General features: G+C 40.6%; 1 protein-coding gene across 1 annotated transcript in view; it reads right to left on the reverse strand.

Moving 5' to 3' along the window:
• Nucleotides 1–2,389: 2,389 nt before the first annotated feature.
• tgfbr2b (transforming growth factor beta receptor 2b) overlaps nt 2,390–19,124 on the reverse strand; it is a 44,885-nt gene continuing 28,150 nt past the window's right edge. The window contains exons 4-7 of the mRNA XM_062991336.1: nt 16,985–17,769; nt 12,716–12,857; nt 5,350–5,477; nt 2,390–3,657 (exon numbers count right to left, since the gene is read on the reverse strand). Of these exons, the coding sequence (XP_062847406.1) occupies nt 3,469–3,657; nt 5,350–5,477; nt 12,716–12,857; nt 16,985–17,769 (1,244 nt within the window). The 3' untranslated portion in view covers nt 2,390–3,468. The remainder of the gene's footprint in view (nt 3,658–5,349; nt 5,478–12,715; nt 12,858–16,984; nt 17,770–19,124) is intronic.

The raw sequence follows: 19,124 nt of genomic DNA on the forward strand, positions 1-19,124 counted from the left end.
ATCACAGATTTATGCTAAATTGTTGAAAAGCCCAAAGAATTTAAGAACAAAGTCAACATATGCTTCATTGATTACAGCAACGCTTTCGGCTGTGTTGGCGACACAAAATTATGGAAACGTACAAACAGACTGGTTCCACACTGGCAAAGATGTTAGACAAGGCTGCATCTTGGACATGAAACATACTGGAAAAAATATACTGGAGGATTGATCAAGAGTTTTAAATTATTGGAAGAAACATCAATAATCTTCAATATGTGGATGACACAATACTCAGCAGAAAATCATACCATTTATGGAAAAGATGTCAAAGTGGTGGACAGCATTTGCCTACTTGGATCAATTATTAACAGCAGTCAGGAAATATAACACAGATATATATTTATATTTGTTGTCTACACCGACGAGGCATAACATTATGACCACTGACAGGTGAAGTGAATAACTCTGATTATCTCTTCATCACTGCACCTAATGTTATGCCTCATCAGTGTATATGGTAGTGTTATACAGAAGGGTAAGACACTGCCAATAATGCTCGTTAGATGGCGCCCAGCCGACCGGTGTAAACGCCGATTTTCAAAACCAAGGATACTATGGCACATTTCTATTCTATCTTTTTTAATGATCATGCTACTCTCAGGGCATGAGAGGTCACTAAGTGGTTTCATTCTGAGCAGGTGTGGCTTGGTGGGTAGCATTGTCGCCTAAAAGTGAGAATGTCCTGGGTTTTATTCTTAGGTGGAGCGGTCTGGGCCCTTTCTATGTGTGGGTTTCCTCCTCCAGTCCAAAGACATGTAAGTTAGAATAGAATAGAATAGAATGCCTTTATTGTCATTGCACAGTGCACAACGAAAATTTTGAGCATCTCCTTGACGGTACATGTACGTTCACACGGACATACAGTATATACACATGTATTTACAAAACAAACACATACACATCTAGATCCAAAAATATAGTGGTTTTAAGAACTTTACAGAAGAAAAGAAGAATAAGGTTATTGCACAGTCCCTATAAATTGCACATTATTTCCTAGAATGTAACGTTTGATAGTTTAGTGTTTTTATGGCGGAGGGGTAAAAGCTTTTCAGGAGTCTGGAAGTACGGTCCTTAATACTCCTATAGCGCCTACCAGAGGGCAACAAGGAGAACAGGTTGCAAGTTAGGTAAATTGTTTTAGAGTTGTTCTTCATCACCGTCAGCAGAACACAAAATGAGAAAATCTGGTGCTCCATCTAGTACAGTTCCAGTTCTGCTGACTAGAATCCATAACACTGTTTATAAAACGTGTACTGGCACCCCTTACTAAGGGTGTTTAAAAACCTAGTTAGCTCTCTACATAGACAGCATTTTACGTCATCCTACACACTCCCGAGAAGGAGGCTGTTTGAATAATGCCTAATAAGGCACCTTAAATTTGAACGGTATTTTAACAGAATAATGAGGGAGCATCCGATGCTGCCTTAGCGGTGAAGGCAATCCCAGCATTCAGTGCAGCACTTTCTTTTCTCACAAATAAATTAAAAATATGGCGGATGGATGCAGAGCAACGAACGGAGTTCTTTTCAAACGTAAATAAATTATCATCGATTTTTAATTTGTATAAACTTGCACAAGTGTCATTTATTTGCAAATTCGGGCTTGTCAGTGAATTTAACCGTTTTCGGTACACGGAGGTAGATGTTAGTTGACATGCTAGCATGTTGTGCCACCTCATCCCATTGGTTTGAATGGCATGAGGCTAACTGTGTTAGCTTAGTAAGCGAAAATTGACATAAACGCTGTCTAAGTAGTGCGTTCAAATAACCTGACTTATAAGTTGATGACTTATTAGAATCCTCTCTACTTAGGCTGCTGCCTATTTAGGCAGTAAGACAGCAAGGCAGCTCACTAGGTTTTCGAACAGACCCTAAATGTGTATCGTATTTACAGTAGACCCTTGAGTTACGAACGGTTTATCATATGAACATTTCGGGTTACGAACGATCTTGTTCAACTTAATGTACGAACAAATTCCGGATTATGAACCGAAATTCGCGAAACACGTGACGTCACGAACAAGTTGACTCCGACCGTTTCTCTCTCTATATACAGTATATATACAGTGAGCGAACGTTCGGACAGCAGACGGTGTTTTTACGGTGTTTTCTTTATATTTTGTAAAATTAAATATTAAAACGTCCCCAGAGAAGGTGCAGAGAAAGTGCAGTTTTTTGTTGTTGTATAATTACTCCTGCCAGTAGCTCTCACTGTGTATCAGACAGAGGGGACAGTGAGTGAGAGAGAAAAAGGAAGTTATTCTTTCGTAAAATTATACCTACAAAATACAACACTATTGAAATAAAGAAGGAAATAATAGAGAAATATGAGAGTTATTGTTGTTTCTGGTAAATACAATGTATTATGGTGTATGGTACAGCACACGTACTGTACTGAAATGTGATGTGGGTTTATGTACAGTACAGTACTACTGTGTATTGTTGTTTATTATTGTTTATTACAGGAATGTCTATTCTATAATTTAAGAGAAAATATAGTTGTATTTATAACACAAAAGAGCATTTAAGACATTAGAGATGTTAGGTAAGGGGGTGGTTTGGGAGGTCTGGCACGGATTAATTTTATTTACATTATTTCTTATGGGAAAAATAGGTTAAGGGTCCACTGTATTTCCCCAGAAATAAAATGCACAACCATTGTTTGAGTAAACACTGTAAAAGAATACATTTAATCATAAAAGATTTACAAAATATTGCATACAAAAATGTAAAAGAAAGGCACAATTAGCTGTTATTTCCTGATCACAAATAAAGTTACACCTTTGGAAATGCTTTACCAAAATACTGTCTGTTACCCAGGATATTTGATGCAGACTGATGATTCCTTTTTCACTTTTACAATGATAAAGAATTATACTTGTATTTACACTGTGCTTATTTCCTAGGTAAATGAGTAAAATAGAAATCTTTGTTTATCACAACATTCATTTAACAGATGTAGTCAAACATGTATCCACACACTAACACACACACACACACACACACACACACTTTCATTACAACAGACAGTGCTGACTTTATCTGTACATGTCATATAATCTCTGCAGATACCTGCTCTGTAATGTCCACTGCTAGCTGAGCTCAAGAGAGCTGTGAGAAATGAACTCTGTCCACCTTCTCTCACCATAACCCCACCAGTGTGTCCTTACTGTTAGATATGCATAGACATTCTGATAAAGTGCATTAACTCTTTGGTTATAGGACAATAAAGCTTGAAACTACTTCATTTCCCCTGACCTGGGCGCCGTGGTCTGTGATACACCTGCAGACACAAGCACACGTCATTCGTAGCATACTGTATTCTAGTTTCCCCTGTTCGAAGAGAGATCACAAGCAGATGAACCCAGTTCACTAACAGAGCCAGAAACACTCTCCCAGTCCAGAGTTGCTATAAATGAACTCCCTCTCACTTATCGTCGCTCACACTGACAGAGCAATCTTCGGGAATCTTTTCCTCAGAGCTGCTGCGGGTGGACAGCTTGTCCAGATCGTCGTCGATCTCTGAGAAGCGTTCGGCCACGCACTGCGCTGTAAGCCGGGCTTCGGGGTCGTGGTCCCAGCACTCGTTGATGGTGGCGCACACCAAGGCCACACCCTGCATATAAGACAGCAGGTTATGAGAGGGATAATTAGTAGTGGCATATGATATTGTTCTATTGCAAAAGGCATAAGACCACAGAAATTGAAATAGTGAGGCGTGACCCGCCCCGCTACATCTGAGTATAAATATGAATGAGTGAACTAAGTGACATCATTTCTTCCATAAAGTAATGCTCAAAGCCAATGTTGAGAATAAGATGAATGGGAGCATGATTAAAAGAATCTCAAATAGCCACTAGTTCATGTTATACTATTTATATAAAATGCTTAGAATGCAATCGTAGAACAGAATATACCTTGTTTGTCATATACATATACACCGATGAGGCATAACATTATGACCACCTTCCTAATATTGTGTTGGCCCCATGCGCAACAAACTTCGCTCCCCACGTGTATTAATGAGCTTTGGCCGCCCATGACCCTGTCGCCGGTTTACCACTGTTCCTTCCTTGGACCACTTTTGATAGATACTGACCACTGCAGACCGGGAACACCCCACAAGAGCTGCAGTTTTGGAGATGCTCTGACCCAGTCGTCTAGCCATCACAATTTGGCCCTTGTCAAACTCGCTCAAATCCTTACGCTTGCCCATTTTTCCTGCATCTAACACATCAACTTTGAGGATAAAATGTTCACTTGCTGCCTAATATATCCCACCCACTAACAGGTGCAGTGATGAAGAGATAATCAGTGTTATTCACTTCACCTGTCAGTGGTCATAATGTTATGCCTCGTTGGTGTACATGTGTACAGTACAATGAAATTCTTTCTTTGCATATCCCAGCTGGGGTCAGAGCGCAGGGTCAGCTATTGTACGGCGCCCCTGGAGCAGAGAGTGTTAAAGGCCTTGCTCAAGGGCCCAACAGTGGCTGAATGGCAGAGCTGGGATTTGAACACTCAACCTTTCGATTGATAGCCCAAAGCTCTACCCACTGTTATGTCTAAGAACAAAAACAACTTAATTTTACCCCAAAATCTAGCAATAAGCATGTACTATTTTACAGCTAGTTTTGGGAGGCAAAATGAAAGACATTCAGAATTGGCTCCATTCAACTGCATTAGTAAAATAAACTGAATATGTATTAACATTTATTTATTTATTCAATTATTATTATTATTATTATGTTTTTTCAATTATATTTATGCATTTTCTCCCAATTTAGCATAGTCAATTTGTCTTCCGCTGCTGGGGCATCCCCGATTGCAGTCAAGGTGGGTATATAGCTGTTTACGCCTTCTCCGACCCGCACGCAGCCCATTAAGGAACCCTTTTTCACCTATGCACTCTGCACAGGCGCCTCCCTATCTGCCAATTAGGGTTCTTACACAAGGTTTGAAGACCCCACCCAAACAGGCCGGTCATCCCGCCGCCCTAGCAGAACCATGTCTGCTGCAGGCACTGCCAATTACGCACGCTAGATGGCGCCCAGGAGACCGGAGTTTCAAACCGAGGAGTTACGAATCTTGGAGCTGGTGTGACAGTGGAATATCCCACTGCGCCACCTGGACGCCCCCAAATTATTATTCTTTTTAAATAACATTAACCATACCGTCACCTTGATTTATAGATAACACACCTTGTTTGTGCACAGTGTGATGCAATTACACCTAAACCATGCCCCAACAGGCCTAGAACATCTAGCCTTCAGTATACTGTAGCATATCTGTAATAATTGGCACTCACCGGGTGTTTCATCCAGCTGCTCGGAATCTCTGGTCGGCCCCGGTCTCTTAGCACGTTGTCCTTCATGCTTTCCACACAGGGGTGCTCTCGTACTTTAGAGCCAAATGGTGGCTCGTAATCCTTTACCTCTGTAACACATACGCACAATTAATCACTCAGTGTATAACATTCCACAGGAAAGACTGCTGAAATTGAACCGCACTAAAGGGGCTTTTGAGTAGATGTGAGTGAGACGTGCTGAGATTTAGGAAACGGTTGGAAAGCAACACAATAAATGCAAAACAATGCTGGAGCGATCATTTAGCCCAGCGGAGTGCTAGCAATAATGAGCAGGTATGATGGCCTGTTGTTTGCCTTCAATATAAGGACAAATTTGGAAAAAAATATGGTATAATAAATGAACGTGCCAGATCATGAACAACAGTTTTTCTGGGTAATTTTCAAGGCCATGTGATGAAATGGAGCTTATAGCAGCTGTTTTATCATTCACAGCAGCTTTGCCCCACACACACACACACAGGCGCTGACAGGAATGGTGCACACTGGGTGCAGGACTGCGGTAAAAACTACAAAAGAAAAGAGAACAGAACAGAGTAAATATGTCTGCAATTACAATACTGCTCAGATGTATTCCCACAAATGTAAGAGTATCAGCAGGAAAGCTTTGACCAGGATTTTGCTATGAGTGAGTGTTATATGTGGTTTTGCTGCACTCTACAGGCCCAGAGGAAGAGCCTAGACCAGCATGAAGTCTGGGACAGGAAGTGCAGGACTGTGATTGGGCCCCCGCAGAGTAGCTGACTCTACAAGCGCACACATCCTGTTTTTGACAAGTGGACTTCCCCTGTTGAATTCAATGACAAAAAAGTTCTACCACATGCACTGTTCCTGGCGTCCTGATTCAACTCTTATAAACTGCTTATAAACTGAGTAACCTGATGTACAGTGTTCCAGAGCGGATACACTGAGCTCTTATCAGTACTCAGTATTTCTATATTGCACTATTTAGCAGAGCTAACCTTTCTCTTTTCTCCTCAGTGTCTCTCTGCTCTAGGGGCTGTAGTCTAAACTGCGTGAGTGAGCTCGCTATGTTCGGAATGTCGTGGTTTTCGGTAACAGATGTCTTGCTCACTTGGGCCTCCCTCTCCTGCCCGAGAACTGGATCGCCCTGGCCGATACAGGAAAGCACCTTTGACAGCTTTTAGACTTCCAGATAATAGAGTCCTGCTTTACCCAGCAGTTGGGCATGACTTGAAATGAACAAGTCTGTAGGGCTGCACGATATTTCGTTTCAGCATCGACATCGCGATGTGTGCATGCGCGATAGTCACATCGCAGGACGTGCGATGTTACTTAATGCAAATTAAATCTAATACATCATGCTACAACTTTTTTGCTGCTTGACACAAAACGAAAATTTACATCGTTCTCATTTTCCATGACACATCTACCAGTGTGTTCAACAACCTAGTGAGCTGCCTTGCTGTACTACCTACATATGCAGCTGCCACAGTAGAGAGGATCCTAATAAGTCAATGATTTAGAAGGCAGGCTATTGGAACGCGCCCGATTCCATCGGGTTTCGCGTTAAGCATTTAGCATCTTGCCATTAAAACCAATGGAATGAGGTGGGACGGCGCTAACATGTCACTATAACATCTCGATTCGTGTACAGAAAACTGTTACATTTGCTGACAAGCCCAAACTTGCAAAGAAAAAATTAATTAATTAGTTAAAAATTAATAATTATTTATTTACGTTTGAGAGAATAGATGCCGCAGTGTATTCTGGGATTGCCTTCTTCACTAAGGACGCTTTCGAGTCTCACTCGTTCTGCCTCAGCATTGTGCTTAGTAACTAAGGCATCTAAGTAACTAAGAAATCTCGAATTTGGAACAGGTGTATAGCTGTTCTTTAGTTTGTATAGTTTTTTTAAAAATAATGTTTACTACTTGAAGAGGTTTTGATTGTGAAATAAAATATTAAATGACCCATTTTGTCAATCATGTTAATTCCCTCATGTGATATTGAAGCTTTCTTGGTTTAATGCTCAGTTTCAACCGAGTACAAAGATGTAGCTTGTCATAATCTTTTGTATCCCTTGTAGGCACCACCCTTTTTCACAGATGAGCCCCTTATTTAGAGTAAGATACATGCATTATTAATATTATTAATAATGTGGTGAAAATTCCTGCATTTTTTTAATATCGCAATATAATCGCAGGAAAAAAAAATATCGCAATGTCAGTTTTTTCCAATATCGTGCAGCCCTACAAGTCTGTGCAGCTGCGAGCCAGGACAGAAAAATAGGAACAGAAATGCAACGGAGAAATGGATAGAACAGGGACAGTGCAGAAGTGATAAATGTTCTGTTCTATTGATTAATCTATAGACTATTTTACTGATTAGTCGATTAATCTAAACGATTAATTTAAGCTGTATGGCATAATAATATGGCACAAAACTAAATGTACACAAGGTTTATGTCCACATTATCAAATTCTCAAGTGCTCCATATTAAACAAAGTGCAGCATGTGTTTATGGCATTCCGTACACAAAGCAATGTGCTTAAACTTATAGCAGAAATAAAATAGTTAGAGGTAGGTATGTCTCATTAAGTCCAATGTACAGTAAAGACAGAATGAGCCCAGATTCTAACCTACACATTCACTCAAAACTTACTTCAAATTCTAAGCAATGTAAACATAGTGGTAAGCGTCAAGGCGCATTTACATGAGAAGCTTTTTGCGCTTTGAGCCCAATGCAGCAAAAGTGCACGGCGTGTGTTGCTTCTCACGTGAATGCGCCCTAAACTGAACTCAGTAAGAAATACGGTATTCCAAGATCTTTCGATTAAGAAGCTTAATGAAACAATATAGACGTGTAGTACGCAACAAGTAGTGATGAGGGAAATCATATAAATAGTTATATGAACAGAGACGTTGTAGAAATTAAAAGGGATAATTTATAAACATAGTTTTAAACAATGCATCGATTTAAAATATTGACGTCAACGCATTTTTAGCGTCAACATCACTGATTAGGTCAACCAATCACGGCAGCCCTACTATATGACAGGCTGCTCCGGCCGCCTGTGATAACCCAGTTCTTGGAAAAAAGAAACAGAGGAACTGTCAAATCTGTGTAAAAACCTGTTATATATAGAAAGACTTTCATAGGAAGCAAATTAATGCTAATGAGGCACAGATTACTATTAATTTAAAAAAATTGTTGTATCAATCACATCTGGCACCCTACGCCAGCCAAAATTAGAAATGCAGAAAGACACGACTCCAAAGTGGCTCACTGCCCAAGTGTTACAGTTACTGATTTCCAATACCAAGAATTCATCTAACAACAATAATCACAAACAATACAGATTTGATATTTAATTAAATGATCACTAGATCTCAAATATCCTTCAGCAGATTTTGGAATATTAACTGATTGAATCACTGGGCAAAAGACCTGAACACATTCTGCTATGTTGCGTGACCGAGTGGCATTTTGGGACCACGTTTCTAAGCACACTGAATTGTTTGTGCGTAACAAAGACATGAAGCTGTTGGCAGTAAATCTGAACCCTGTAGTGATGGATGGTCAGGCCACATGAGGTTCTGCCACTTACCCCACAGCTGCTATGGCTCCCATTCCTATACCTCAGAAAAAAGGACTGAAAGTGTGGCTCAGCCTAGCCGCCTCTCAGCTACACCCTACAATGCTTCAGCCAGGGCCGCACCCCAGGCTAATTTAAGACATGCTAACAACAACACAGTGAGCCAGAGCATAGCAAGTCAGCCACAGGTTTCCAGACTTCCCTTATGGCTAGTTCTGTTGCAGTCTCTAGTGAATTGTGGTAGTCTGAGACAGAGGACCAGACATTTGGGTAGGTCCTCCTGATCCTGATCCTCAATTGGTGCAGAGTTGGGCGGAAATGTGACATTCGGTTTGTCTAAAAAATGTCACTGTAAATAAGCCTGTAGTAACACAACAGTGAGCCTCATAATGATCCTCTCAATCACAAAAAGGGCATGCTGGGACATGTGGGTAACACAGACCTTACACAGGGAATCAATGCTTGACACTACATATGTACTAGGGCTGGCTCGATACCACTTTTTTATGTCCGATACTGATACTGCAAATTGAGTATCTGCCGATACCGATACCAATCCGATATTGTCATTTCTCCTCTCAAACAACTAAGCAGTAATAACACATGTCTCAATGCACCATGGTAAAACTAGCTCTCTAAATAACAATGCTCAGACTGTGAAACAAATATTCTAAAGGAATAAATACAGAACCTACAACATCACACTTATACAAAACTGCTGATTTTATTTTCACTTTTACACACAGAACATTTAGCAGCATTTTTGGCTTGTTTAACAAATGTCTACAATTGGAAGATGTGGATGTCAATCAAACACGATGGACCAATTAGAATTGAGAGTTGAGTGTAGGGCTGGGCGATTTTGCAAAAAAAAAAAAAAAAAAAATCTCGATTATTTTAAAATTATACCCGATTGTCGATTACGATTTCGATTTTTTTTGTTCTTGTATAATGCAATTAAAATAAGACTCAAATTTCTTTTTTTGCATTGTAATTAAAGGCTGCAGAAGTGCAAAAATAGTAACAGCACCACCTATAATTATCCTTTTAAGGGACTCAAACTTTATAACAATAACGATATCACAATAATTAACAATAATTAAAACAAAATAGATCTAAATTATCTATATCCTTATCTATCTATATCTAAGAATAGCTCACAAACAACTTTTATTTTAAATAATGTTCAGCAGAACCACCTTACATTAGGAAAAAAAACTACAAAAAGTTCTTTACAGGTTTCTTAAAAGGAACACGAGCCTGTACTGTGCTGTTTCCACCACTGAGTGAGTCTGTATCAGTATCTACACTGGGGGGGCATCAAGTGATCACTCAGCTCAGCTTTGATTTTGTCCTCTTGTGATTTGGGGGGTGGAGACAACATTTTAAACATTTAAGGATGTGTAATGTGTCATTTTAGTCCCATAAAACTTTCAAACTGTATTAACCACTATTATGTGTCGTAGAATGATTCGATTCTATTGAACGGCCCTTCAAGCCAAAATAAAGGAACCGATTCGCGCATTTGGGAGTCGTTACATACATACGGCTCTTTAAAAGGAACCGAGACAAAAGATCCGACTCCCTATCGCAGAATTCACTGCAGCAGTTTCCCAGACGCGATTTTTTTACTCAGTAACGGATGTGATTTAAAATGTAGCGAATTACAATTCTTAGTACAAAACTTACTTAAGTAAAAGTAAAATTGCAGGCTGTAAAATCTACTTTAAAAAGTACAAGTACACAAAAAAACGACTCAATTACAGTAACGTGAGTAAATGTAATTCGTTACTTTCCAGCCAATCCTGATCGCGCTCATCGGCTCCGTATTTTGATTCAGTTCAGCGGTGTTTGATTCAGTGAATCTTAATTAAACTGTTTGTGTGTCTCGTTTTGCAGATCGTGTTTGCGCTCCTTATTACTGAATCTAACCGTTACCGTGTATAATCCTTGTTGTCTTCCGTTTACTGTTTTGGTTTTTGCTGGTTTTGGACCTTTTTATATTAAACTTTCCCTGATTTATATTCCGCGAGCGTCTGGTCAGTTTCTGCTTCGTGACATGTTGGTATTTTAATTAAAATATAATGTATGTAAACAATCTCGATTGTCACATTCTAACATCGGGTGAAAACGTTCATGCGAATTAACCGAATCGTGAAAATCGCCCAGCCCTAGTTGAGTGTCACATAGATTATTAAACCCTGCTGGATTTTGAAGCGGACATCTGTGGCTAAACGGGCAACAGTGTAGTTTGTTTTATTTCATAACACTATGGATGTGAGAGATCTCCAAGCTGGTACAAAATATGTTTTCTTTATCTCAGGTGAGCAATTTATCATTTATAAAGTGATTTTTATTGTGTTTAAACAGTGTTTTTAGATGGTGCAGTAGTAGATGATTTTTAAAATGCTAAAAGTTTAAGTAGATCAGTGTGTTTTAATTTCTGAATTGGTGTTGCGGATGAGTTGTAGATCAGTGGCACATGTTAATGATGTCATCATGATGTACCTTGTTACGGCAGTTGCCGAGTGAGCTGGCAATAAACGGCGCTCTGTTGGAACGTATCTTTGTGTGTTATTTGCTTTATACACAAACAACGCCCTTACTTACATTAAGTGTTATTTACATTAAGAAACAGTATCGGATCGGATTACACCTTTTTTCCTTCTGATATCCGATCCAGTGATTTGGGCCAATATCAGACCAATACCGATATATACAAAGTATCGGAGCGGTGCCAGCCCGATAGGACACTCAAGTCCTATTAAAGTACCTATTTCTGAAATAGACACTGTAATTAAGTACCCTATAATGTAAGACATTGAGTCCTATAGACTGCAGTGGCTCTTAAACACTACTGAGCCACTAGACTAGCAAGTCAGACTTCTATCTATTGCTACAGTACATGGTCATTTATAATATGTAACACAGGAATAAAAAAAAAAAAAAGAAGTCATTTAAGTAATCAACCAGAGACCACATAAATGTGATGGACTGTGTGAGACAGATCACCTGATCTTCCATTAACTTATGCTTTTATACGCAGTGTTTATTTCCCTTTTCTGGCTAAGTTGCATCAGTATGAACACAGAATTGTCATCAATGGCTTTATCCTGGTCAGGGGTCCAGCAGTTTGACACAGGACGCAAGAAATCCACCACAGGGCTTCATCCACCCCCCTACGTCTCAAAAACAGCCAATTATGTCTGTGTAGAAGCCCAGCCGGCCGATAGCACAGCTGAGATTCAAACCTGGATGTCAGCGGATGCGGGCTAGCGTAACAGACCGCTGTGCCACCCGAGCACCCTGTTACACATGTATTCATGATGAACCCTATTTTTGCACTGACCAAAGCAAACTAGGAGCCCAGGTGGCCTGTTGTACATTCTACACATTCTGGCAGCAGAGTGAGTGGAATGACTACAGTTTCATCTAGGTTGCACTTTTGAGTTAAACTGAGCAGCCTTTAAATAACAGGAAGCAGCAAAACCATGTATAAGCTGCACTGCAGTTTCTGTGCGCAGCTCAGAGACAATTGCCAGGCGTAAGTAGCAAAACAAAAAGCCATAGACAGATACACAGGGAAAATACCTAACCTATTTTTATCTGATTTCTTTTAGAGTGATCACTGTCACGAAGGAGATATCATGAAAAGCGAGTTAGCCACAAATAGAAACTGTATTACTGTGGTGTTGTCTTGCTACCCTGTTATTTAGCTGATGAAGGGGTGCTGCGGTAAATGAGCTTACCTCCGATGGCATTGCACCTAGAGGTGATCTCCCACAGCACTAGAGCCATCGAATAGACATCTGTCTGCTTGAAGGACTCGATGTTCTCCAGGTTGATTCTGGACTCCAACACCTCAGGTGCCATATATCTGGCTGTTCCGACCTGCAGTGAGGAAATACAGAGAGACACAGTCGTTATATCTCTTTCTCTTTGTAGTCTTAACTCTACCAGAGCTTTGATCTTGATCTTGGACTTGTCGGGAAAATGTGCAGACTCAGATCCGGAGACACTATTTTATCACTAAGCATCACTAAGCAAGTACACAGAATGCTTTTCTGTTCCTGTGATCTGACTCTTCAGATAAAGTTCTCTTTTGGCAATAACAAGAGTCTTGGTATGTTAAGGCTTTCTTATCTTTAGGAATAATACGAGTCTTGGTATGTTCTTAAGTTTTCTTAAGCCGAGAGGATGCCGAGACTTCACAAATTAAACATCTTTACCCAAAGTGACTTGTTTAATCTTTCACTCAACACCTGCTTTAACAGCACATTGCATGTTCAGCCAGTGAATCATAAATCTGAGCAAACACAAAGAAAGAACAAAGGTCACACTTGATGCTCGAGGGGACTTTACCTGCAAGTCAAAACACAATCCGGCCCTAACTGACACCCACTCCTATCACATCATATATGCAACCGGGTCTGCTCTAGCTAAGCAACACGTCTTTGCACCGCCCACCAACCCCTTCACTTGACAGTGTATGAGTAAAAATGCATACACTGTCTAAAACAAATGCAAGTACAATACAAGTGTGATTTGCTGCACTTGCAATCTGCACTCAAAATGCTCCAGAAATAAACATCCACTTCACTACTGCTGTAATGAATCAGGCAAACTGTGCCTAAACTGCCTACTAACTCCACTCTTCTAACTAAGCTGACATTTACATTTTCAGCATTTAGCAGACACTTTTCATCCAAAGCGACTTACAGTACTGTGACCAGTGATGGCTTAGTTACCTTGAAAAAGTAATCTGATTACTGATTACTCCTTTAAAAAGTAACTTAGTTACTTTATGGATTACTTGATTTTAAAAGTAAGATTACAAGTTACTTTATTAGTTATATAATGCGGAATATTTCAAAGATATTCCTTTGCAATACTTTATCATTTGGCTGCCAACTTGTGTGTACTGATGAGACTCAATTGAATCCCAGAACATGCTAGTGTGAATGCATGGAAAACAAATTTTAATTTTCTTTCAAGAATATGATACAGACTGACCAACACTATTACACTAAATCGGCATTGAAAATTGACTTTACTTTTAATAGCCTTCTACAATGCTGGAGCTTCTTAAAACGGAAGATTTTCTTTTAAATAGAAGTGTTATTTACCTGCTATTAAATTGTTTTCCAACAAAATCCGCCCAATCTGGCGGATAATCGCCCAATCTGGCAACACTGGAATGCGCAGAGAAGCTGGCGCTTTTACTCGTAGCGCGCCACGAATACTACTAAATAGTACTACTGTACTTCTGTAATGGTGTTGGTGGTTGACATTGATGTTGAGTGTATTACTGCACTGTTTTGGTGAAGAACTACTCATCTGAGGTGCGCTGCTCCTGCGTGCAGAAATGCTTCCGCAAAAAAATTGCCGGCAAAGCGGTGGTGGGGGGGCCAGAGGGGTGGCCGGAGATTACTTTATGGTGGCCATGGCAACCACTGGCCACCCCCTGGCTCCGCCCCTGCCAAGAAGAAAGCAAAAATATCTTTTCACTAAGGAAAATGACAAAAATAGTAACGCACAGTAACTTGGATAAGTAACTTTAATCTGATTACTGGATTAGAAATAGTAACGCGTTAGATTACTCGTTACTGAAAAATGTGGTCAGATTAGAGTAACGCGTTACTAAGTAACGCGTTACAGACCATCAGTGACTGTGACAGTATACCGTCTAAGCAAATGAGGGTTAAGGGCCTTGCTCAAGGGCTCAACAGTGGCAACCGGGCAGTTGTGAGGCATGAACCAGCAACCTTCTAATAACTAGTCCAGTGCCTTAAGGCTACAGCTTGCCCTGCCATTTAAAACTGATGTTAAATTGTGGAAAAAAATAATCAAGAGATTATTAATCTAAGAGATTCATTTAATAATGATTTTAAAAAGTTGTGGCGAAGCAGTCAAACACACTAGCATGTGTGTGAGCAGAGCCACCAAACTGGCCAGGCATCCACACTACAGGTAACACAGTTGATGTTCATGTTGGGCGGGTCTGATGTGATATTGATCTCTGAGACTGGTCCGGGTGGCTGCGTGAATGTGTGTGTGGCAGATGGATACTGATGTCAGGGAAGTTTCCAGAGATCAAAATTACCAGAATTAATAGCAGAGAATGAATTCAATGAGATGAATTGTTCTCATGGAATGCATATTAGAAAACTAAAACTTTAATTAATCTTTTATAGTTCACTTGCACTTCAATATTTACTTTATGTCTTTCTCTGACCTAAAGCCATTCTGTGTAAACTGTGTAACACGTTGTGTATAAAAGTTCTAAGTAATCAGTCATTTTTAAAACACTTAGTCCACCCCATCTGTCACCAGCAATCACCTACACAGTCATTCAGATCGACTCCTGGTTTCCCAATTGAACTTGATGAAAACCAATGTCTGTATGTGTTTATGCATTGGCTGTTGGATTATTACATGAATAAGCAGATGTTCCTGATAAAGTGGCTTTTGAGTTAATATATACACTGATCAGCCATAACATTAAAACCACCTCGTTTCTACACTCACTGTCCATTTGATCAGCTCCACTTACCATGTAGAAGCACTTTGTAGTTCTACAATTACTGACTGTAGTCAATCTGTTTCTCTGCATGCTTTGTTAGCCCCCTTTCATGCTGTTCTTCAATGGTCAGGACCCCCACAGCACCACTACAGAGTAGGTATTATTTGGGTGGTGGGTCATTCTCAGCACTGCAGTGACAGTGACATGGTGGTGGTGTGTTAGTGTGTGTTGTGCTGGTATGAGTGTCCACTGACTGTCCACTCTATTAGACACTCCTACCTGGTTGGTCCACCTTGTAGATGTAAAGTCAGAGATGATCGCTCATCTATTGCTGCTGTTTGAGTTGCTCATCTTCATCCGTGGTCACAGGACTCTGCCCACAGGGCGCTGTTGACTGGATGCTTTTGGTTGGTGGACTATTCTCAGTCCTGCAGTGACAGTGAGGTGTTTAAAAACTCCAGCAGTGCTGCTGTGTCTTATCCACTCATACCAGCACAACACACACTAACACACCACCACCATGTCAGTGTCACTGCAGTGCTGAGAATGATCCACCACCCAAATAATACCTGCTGTTGGTCCTGTGGGGGTCCTGACAATTGAAGTATAGCATGAAAGGGGCTAACAAAGCATGCAGAGAAACAGATGGACTACAGTCAGTAATTGTAGAGCTACAAAGTGCTTCTATATGGTAAGTGGAGCTGATAAAATGGACAGTGAGTGTAGAAACGAGGTGGTTTTAATGTTATGGCTGATCGGTGTACATCATATGACCATGAACTTTCTGGACATCAAATTCTAAACCCATAAGCATTATCTTACATTTGCAGAAATAGCGTAATGCAGCTGTGCTAAAAAGACCCAAATTCAATCATTTAAAAGTGTCTCTATACTTAAAGGTATTTCTATAAAATAAAGGTACAGTTTCAGTTTAAGAACCTGACAGAATCATGAGTTCTATCAAATGCTAGTTGAGATTTATAACACATTTGTGGTTAAGTTTTTCAAAATACCATTTATAGAAACCATTTATTTTCTCTTTTTTCATTAACGCCTTTATTCTGGTCCGGTTTTACCAAGAGACACTGGGTGCCCATAGGATAGGGTGCCCATCCATCCCCCTTAACCACCCCCGACCCTAGCCAATCATTCTGTGATGTCCAGTGGGGGGCTAGTGTAGCAGGACGCTGCGACAACAAAGTGCGCTCAGAAACAGTGATGTATAAGGTTCGATAAAATATTAAATGAAAATTTCAATTTCATTCCATTCCATTTTCAATTAAATTGAATAAAATGAAAGGGAAATGAAAATGACTACAATGCAAATGTGAATGACATGAATGTATATAGACATTTGACCATCTGACAATGTTGCCGGGAATTTGAAACTTGGACCCCAGCGGTAGTGAGCTCGCATCATTTACAGCTGTGCCACCCAAGCGCCCCATCAAATTAAATACACTGTTTAATCTATTGATAAAATGCACAACTTTACCTGTCCACTGTTGGCCAGGTCATCAACAGACAGGGAGTTGTCCAGTCGTAATCCCAAACCAAAATCACACAGACAGCATGTGAGATCGCTCTTCACCAGGATGTTGGAGCTCTTAATGTCCCGGTGTACAATTGGAATTTTGGGCCTGCCGCAGGGTGTTCGCTCGCTGTGTAGATGAGCGACGCCACGTGCCAGTGAGCTGCCCAGCTGAAGCAGATCCTCCCAGCTGATCAGGTGTCGGGTGAGGTAGTCCTGCAGGTTGCCACGAGAATGGTAGGCCGTGATTAGCCAGTACTGCCTCTCAGCCTTCCTTTCCTCAGCTGTCAAGAAGTGCAGCACGTTCTCGTGTTTTAGATCGCTGTCGGAAAAGATATCCTTCTCATTCTTCCACGAGGCGTACTCTTCACACGGGAAGATCTTCACCGCCACCGTCTCGAACTGCTGAGATGAGCTCTGCCTCAGCTTGGCCCGATAGACCTCTGCAAAACGACCCTTGCCCACTTGGACATCCAGCTCGATGGGCAGTGGTTCCGTGTTGTGGTTGAGGTTGTTTGCGTGTGTGGAGCTGCTATCTGAGCGGTCGTCGTCTAGCATGATGGCGCGCGCGTCGCTGCAATCAAGTGGTCCTTTGGGACGCTTTGCAGGTTTTTTAGTCTCCCACTCACAGAGATTGCGCTGTTTGTAGATGCGGTAGCAGTAGAAAGAGGCCACAACTAGCACAGCTAAGACCATGAGGGGCAGCAGGCTGACCAAAATCACCAACAACGACTCGTTGTCTGGCAAATCTGGAATAAAAATCAGGGCTAGTTAGTTCGACATACAGCATAATCCTAGTGCACATGAGAGAACATGGTTTGTAAAAATCTCTGTAGAGTACAAACTATGTGACTTCACTTGTAATGAGTCATTCTGTGGTCAAAAGGGAGTCTACCCTATGTGACTGATCACCAAGCAGATGTTTTTACAAACCGTGTCATCCCGAGAAAACGTATCTGAAAACTGTACATGTGACTGCTAATGTATTGTAGAGATCAAAACTAGTAATGATAAAAGACAGATAAATGCTGGGTTGATGAGATTTGGGAGCTGCAACAGAGCTGTTTAGAACAAGAATAATGAAGCATGTGATGTGAAGGTATGAGACCTGAGTAAACAAAAACTTCATGTATGAGACATTAGTCTATTTACAGGGTGCATGTACTAATTCAATTACTACCAACATTACTATCAAAACATGGGAAAAAAGAGATGCTACAATAGCTCAAGTTATTATTATAGGGTGGTCAGGTGGTGCAGCGGTATAATTCACTATTCCACTACTGCAGATACCCAAGGTTTGAATCCTGATGGTGCTATCGGCCGGATGGGTGTCTAAACAGACATGATTAACTTAGAAGGGTGGTCAAAAAACCTAGTCATTGAGAGGTTTACTCGTCAGTGCTGTCTTAGTGTCAGCCCCAAGCCCAGATAAAAAAGGACTATGTAATGCAGGGCATCTGCCATAAAAATTTTGCCAAATCAAGTATGCACACCAGCATGATCTGCTAGGGTGGTCCCCTAAATATGAGAGCAGCTGAAATAATAATAAGAAAAATGCTCTAAATATTACTATTAATTTTGCTCATGTTCTAGTTGGCTGTAAATAACTGGGTCTGCAAATACCTGTAAGGGAGTTCCAATTACCTAATCAATGGCATCTGGAGAATCGGGTTGCTCAGTGCGCTTATGATGGGCATGTGCTGACTGGATAAAGAAAATTGTACATGTGACTGCTAATGTATTGTAGAGATCAAAACTAGTAATGATAAAAAACATAAATGCTGGGTTGATGAGATTTGGAAGCTGTGCCAGAGCTGTTTAGAACATGAATAATGAAGCATGTGATGTGAAGGTATGAGACTTGAGTAAACAAAAACTTCATGTATGAGACATTAGTCTATTTACAGGGTGCATGTACTAATTCAATTACTACCAACATTACTATCAAAACATGGGAATCCCGCCGGTGCTATCAGCCAGATGGGTGTCTAAACAGTCATGATTGACTGAGGGGGTGGTCAAAAAACCTAGCCATTGAGAGGTTTACTAATCAGTGCTCTCTCAGTGCGGCCCCCTAAATATGATAGGAGCTGAAATAATA

Source organism: Trichomycterus rosablanca, chromosome 3, assembly GCF_030014385.1.
Source record: "Trichomycterus rosablanca isolate fTriRos1 chromosome 3, fTriRos1.hap1, whole genome shotgun sequence".
Taxonomy (NCBI): Eukaryota; Metazoa; Chordata; class Actinopteri; order Siluriformes; family Trichomycteridae; genus Trichomycterus; species Trichomycterus rosablanca.